Raw genomic sequence first — 6,000 nt, 5'->3', positions numbered from 1 at the left:
AATATATTTCATATTATTTAATATATTTCATTTTTATTACAATATTATTTACTAATTATATATAATAATTCATTAATTAAGAAAATGTATTTTTGTTTTATCATTTAAAACGTTATTAACCATATACCCTAGCTAATTTGAACTGAAAAATAGTTTCTAACTCCGACAGGGTTTCGATATTTGCTAAGCATTTTTTAATTTGACTTTACAAATAGTAGGTATTTATCTTAAAATTTAAAGTTCTACTTTTCACTAACATTTCTTTAACACTCTACATGTGTAAATATAATTTATCAACTTTGTGGAAAAATTTAAATGGATTAGTTTATTAAAGCAATTACATATTGTTGATAAATAATATATCTATCGCAAATAAAAAAAAAAAAATAATTACAATAATTATTTTGTGCTATTTTAATAATAGCATAATATGTAAACGTTCTTGTTTATTATTTATTTAACAAATGCTATTTTTCTCATATGAGGTATTTAACAATATTCTTAATTGCTATAAAATATGTTTATGAAGAATTATAACAGCTTTTATTGCTGACACTGATTGTGTACAGCAAGCAGGACAAATTTGTTTGTCTAGCAGTATTGCCTTGATTACACAATAGAACATCTTTTTATTTTAGAATTAAAAACGATATTATACTGCTATGCTGGAATTCTCTATCTTTTTTTGTCTTTAAAAGCGCACATAGGAAGGAAATATTGTGTCGCCAGTTTCTGAATTCCGTTTTTCTTTTGTGAGTATAAAACGTCACGTGAAAAATATCTATAGTGGGGAAAAAGGACAAAACTGTTAGTCAGGTAAAGACTTCAGAATAAGAATAAAGTGTGAAAACTCTCTGTAGTGATTAGATCAAACACATGCTTGTGCTCTCTGTATGCAATCGGTAGATACATACGCAGTATTGCAGTAAATTTTGAGTGTTTTTGTAAACAGAAAATTAATTACGCGAATACTTTGGTGCCATTACTTTAATTCGTGTTATTTCCTTTTTGTCTTACTGTGAATTAAATTCATAATGGCTTCGATAACGTGCTTACCAAGGGAGGCTATAAATATCATTTTCAGTTATAATGATATCACTATTGAGGATATCATTAACTTTAGATGCGTGTGCAAGCAATTTCGTTCGGCAGCCAAATATGACAAGTTTATGGAAAGAAAGTTTCTTCAGAGGTAATTTTTTTTATATGTAAATTTTTTATAATGTTTTTGAATGAACCGCTCAATCTATTATTTAATAAAAAGATGTATTTTATAAGAATATAATAAAATAAAAGAAGAATATTAAAAAGAAAAGGTAATAAAATAAATAGACTAATAACTAATATTATAACTATATAACTAATGAAATAGACTAATTTTAAAACAAGCAAGATTCTTACAACTTTGGCGCTTTCCCACATTTTAACTGTGAGTTGTAAAGACATTTTTGACGGGGAACACAGGAAAAACAACAAAACAATTTTAGGATCAATAGTTTCCAAGATGCAGCAACAATAAAAATTATTTACAAAAGAAAAAATTGATAAAATAAGTAATTATATAGAAAGAGGATAACTTCATATATGGGTCACTAACAATGATGACCTTGATAACATATATGGTCAAGGTCATATTTTAGATTGCTTTGTTCTGTAAAATAATTAGCATATAATTTACATATAATTTAATTTGACTTATTCATGATATCTGCTATTAGTTATGGAATTTTTTAAGTATTTTTCTTGTATTTTCCGCGAAAATTTCCTTCGGAAATCACCTTTACATTACGGTACAAAAGTTATGAATATCTTGTCAAAGTAATTTTAAGAAGATTATTAAAATATTTTTTGTTTCAATTTTAGATGGTCTTCTGTGAAAAAACTTTATGACAAGCAATTTAAGGAAAATGAACAGAAAGAACCTGAAGAGGACAAAGAGAACGATAAAAGGAACTTAAACTTTATAGAAACAGGCATAAATTATGCGAGAGAATTACGAAATTATGTATCTCAAATAATACATAAATATTATTATGACGATAATTCAATCGATAATATAAAAAGCTTTGAACATATATTTCATACACATTTTGAAAATGAGTTTAATGAAATTATTAATAAGTCTGAAAATATGATAAAATATTATTTTTTCATTGGTGAATTGAAAAATAAGTTGATTACACAATTTTCACGGTAAGATTTTTAATATATATTATGGTTATGGTTCTATTAACTGCATAGACTAATGCATATTTATCGTACAGTTATATGTAATTTTTTCAGGAGAACTGATTGCGACCTAACTGAAAAATATATCAATATAAAATTATTTCACTATATGAGTGAACGTTTAATGCGGAAAATATGGGAAAGATTTATAAACCTACCTTACAACGTGCAACTTTTGGAAGGGATTGCTATTATTGCGGTACAAATTATGAAACCTGAAAAGGATATAATTTACTCACGAGTAAGAGCATCATTAGATAGTATCGCACAAGAAGTACTAAATTGTCTTAGAGAAAAGCATCCTGACCATTCAATATTCCCGACGTCCGTCGAAACTTTTACTTATTGGAAAAACAACAATATCGTTAATAATCACTGGAACGAAGCAGAAGGAACGCAAATTATGGATACACTGGAGGAATATATTTTCGGTAAATTAAATTTTCGACCATGCAAATTGGAAGACACATGTTTTCAAAATTTGGAGAACATGTGTATAGATAATGTAAGTTATCATATATTAAAATTATAAGCCAACTCTACTAATGCGGTGAGCATGGCCCCACACACACACACACACACATGTTTGTTACATGTTAAAATTACTCTAATTAATCGTTTCATTATATCTGCCACAGGTCTTAAAAAATAAATATGGTCAACATTTTATTTTATTAATAATATATCACAGCGTGGCCAGGAGACTTGGTTTACGTTGCGATGTGATAAAACTGACAAGTCGCGACTACAATTTATTTTGGAAACCAAATTAGTAAGTATAATATTAGATTTGGAATTAGATAAATATTTCAGTATTTTTACTTTTTTTATCATGCATACACACATTCATATATAATTTTATATTGTTCACAGTGCTATAAATGGACTAGAAAATGCAAGATGTTATAATATAACTTTTGAGAAATTCCCGGAATGTCTTTCCAATCAATTGTCGCTGTTCAAGATGTGCTCTGCCATAAGACCTTCAGATTGCATTGCAATTAAACCTGCAGAGGTTGGCAATTACACATATATGATTTCTGTTAACACTAATTAATATACGTGTGACATCGGCAAAGAGATTAGTCAATAAAATATGCTTTATACGTAAATAGGCAGAAATAATTACACAATATCTCATTTTTTATAATTTATTTTATAATCGCATATCTTTGTCATTTTATTTTTGAACATATTTAAATCTTATTTCAGGTGTTACACTCTTTGAAAAATTGTTTTACTTGTAAAACGAACTTATATAAAAATTGTTGTGATAATATTAATCCATGGAGACGTGAAAAGCGCGCTAAATATCTTGAGGTATGTTGGTACATGCATTAATATAAAATATCAATAAAAATTAATCTCTATGACGCATCTCACTTATTACACGTACATTTTTATATGCATTATATAATTATATATCCAATTTAGCCAACTGTAATTTAACTTGCTATAAAAGATTATATTTATGAATTGTTTGACAAGAAATAGCATTTCAAGTCTGATCTTACATTTTTCAGAACATGCAACAAAAATTGTTTAAAAACACAGAACAGTCAAATGTAAGATCGAAAAACATGAAATTTGCAGTTGGAATGATAATTGAATATGGTAACAAATTATACTTATATTATTATAAATATAGATTGAATTTAATTATAGATTAGATATGATTATAGAGTTATAATTATAGATAATTGTGTCGGTGTGATAATCGGATGGCACAGATATGTTGATAAACATGTTTCGACCTCTTTAAATGATAGACGGAAACAGCGTGTAATGTTGCATCAATGCTCTTCTAATTTTGATTTTGTAAAGCAACAAACAACTTACACAATTTTTACCGAGGATAATAAGATGCATAAAGTGAAAGAAGGTATGAATATCATTATACATGGGTTTTTTTTAAAATTATATTTGTTTATTATACGAGCTCATTTCTTTGTATATGCAAACTAAAATATATATTATTTTTTATTTTATTTCATGTTATTTTATTTTGTTTCTTTTATCTTATTATTTTATTTAATATATTTATTTTAATTTTTATAATTTATTTATTACTTTATTTTATTTATAATTTTGTTTCTTTTAATACTTATAAAATTAATTTTATTTTTATAATTTTTTTATTTTAGATGCTATAACTCTAACAACACCGAAATGGATCGATCATATCGAAATAGGTCGTTATTTTTGTAAATTCGAAGATACTCATTACGTACCAAATCAAATGCTTGCAAGACTTTATCCGCATGACGCCGCTATAACAGCCCAAACAACAAAATTAAAAAAATAATTTTATAAAATATGTTATGTAGTAATATAAAAAACAGACATGGCATTAAAAATAAAATTAAGTATTTTTCAATATATAATGTTATGTGTTCGATTTTATTTAAAATAGTTTTAAATGTTCCTCAATTTCTTAAATAATTAATTATGTTTTGTCTTTTATTTGATGTAATTTTATTTTATATATTTGTAAATAATTATTTTTGTTTTAATGTTTTATTACTTTTATTCAGCCATATAAATATAATTTTTTATTCAATTTTTATATTTCTTTATTTGTAACTAAATATTAAAATATAATAAAAAATCTTTATTACATTAAATTAATCACAAAATATTTAATTCCTATTCTAATCTGAGTTATCTTGGTGCGCTTTTTGTCATCTTATCTAAAATAATAAACGTCATTATACTTCCATATGATGGTAAAATAATGAAATTGATATATTTCTAAAAAAAACAATATTCTGCAAAATTCTAATTTATTTAATTTAATTTTCTCTTTCTTTTAATCGGTTTAATTTTAGATTTTGTATCAAGAGTAAAGTGATGAGTTAGATGTTTCATATTATACATATATCCTTTTTTTATTACTATATTTTTCATCAAATATGTAGTAATTCATCAATAAATAAAACTTTTTTTATTTATCTTTAAAATATACTCGATTTTAATTGGAGAAATAATTAATCATCATTGAATAAATCTGTAAATTGTTTTTGTACTAATTGTTTATTTCTTATTTACAAATTTGTAATCTACTATATGTAGATGTAATAAAAAATTTTTTATGCGAAAATATTTTAATATTTTTTTAAAATTTAAAAATTAATTCTATATTTATTAAATTTTCATTTAATTAAAAATAGGTAAAGTAAAAACAATTGTTAAATTGTATCGCTAAGTTATTCAAGTTATATCAATCAAACTAATATAAATGCCATTAATGACTGTGTTTCACATAGAAACTTACAATTTATATTATTGACTAAATACAAATCAGAGTATTTACTGTATCATTTACGAAATATTTGCTTTTTCTATCTTCAAGAATCGTAGGACGTTAATGTTATGTAATATTATTGATAGAAATGATAACGTAGAAGTTGTAATATAGAACAAATATTTGTTTGTTTAACATTACTGCTTGTGGATTCCAACAGAATACCATTTTATTTTAGAATCTGAAAGACCGTAATGTACTATTTCTGTAATTTTATATTTTATTTTCTGTTTTAAAAACAAATATGTAGTATGGAAATATTGTGTTCTCAGTTTTTAAGACTAGGTTTTTTTGTGCGCATGACACGTCACGTGAAAAATCTGTAGTGGGGAAAAAAGACAAGACCATTAGGTTTTTCAGCTAAGAATTCCAGAATAAGAGTGGACAAAGTGTGGAAACTGTCTGTAATATAGATAAAACACGTGCTTGTGCTCTCTGCAATCGACAGACAGATCGCAATAAATTTT

The 6,000-nt window shown here is 25.1% G+C and overlaps 1 protein-coding gene across 1 annotated transcript; it reads left to right on the top strand.

Moving 5' to 3' along the window:
* Nucleotides 1–1,034: 1,034 nt before the first annotated feature.
* On the top strand, nucleotides 1,035–4,534 carry LOC145942961 (F-box only protein 21-like). The gene is made up of 8 exons (XM_083050143.1): nucleotides 1,035–1,192; nucleotides 1,864–2,193; nucleotides 2,284–2,734; nucleotides 2,868–3,001; nucleotides 3,103–3,244; nucleotides 3,442–3,549; nucleotides 3,895–4,111; nucleotides 4,374–4,534. Exons 1-8 carry the CDS (start codon nucleotides 1,035–1,037, stop codon nucleotides 4,532–4,534), a joined length of 1,701 nt encoding a protein of 566 aa, XP_082906269.1.
* The last annotated feature ends 1,466 nt before the right edge of the window (nucleotides 4,535–6,000 follow it).

This window comes from Prenolepis imparis, unplaced genomic scaffold, assembly GCF_030444845.1.
Source record: "Prenolepis imparis isolate NDT839.2.m4 unplaced genomic scaffold, iyPreImpa1.0 SCAF_11, whole genome shotgun sequence".
Lineage (NCBI taxonomy): Eukaryota > Metazoa > Arthropoda > Insecta > Hymenoptera > Formicidae > Prenolepis > Prenolepis imparis.
This window is presented reverse-complemented; position numbering and strand designations above follow the sequence as displayed.

Coding starts and splice junctions, on each gene's coding strand:
- LOC145942961 (XM_083050143.1), top strand. CDS start 1,035: ATGGCTTCGATAACGTGCTTACCAAGGGAGGCTATAAATATCATTTTC. Junction 3,550..3,894: donor AGCGCGCTAAATATCTTGAG/GTATGTTGGTAC, acceptor ATTTAATTATAG/ATTAGATATGATTATAGAGT. Junction 4,112..4,373: donor GATGCATAAAGTGAAAGAAG/GTATGAATATCA, acceptor TTTTTATTTTAG/ATGCTATAACTCTAACAACA.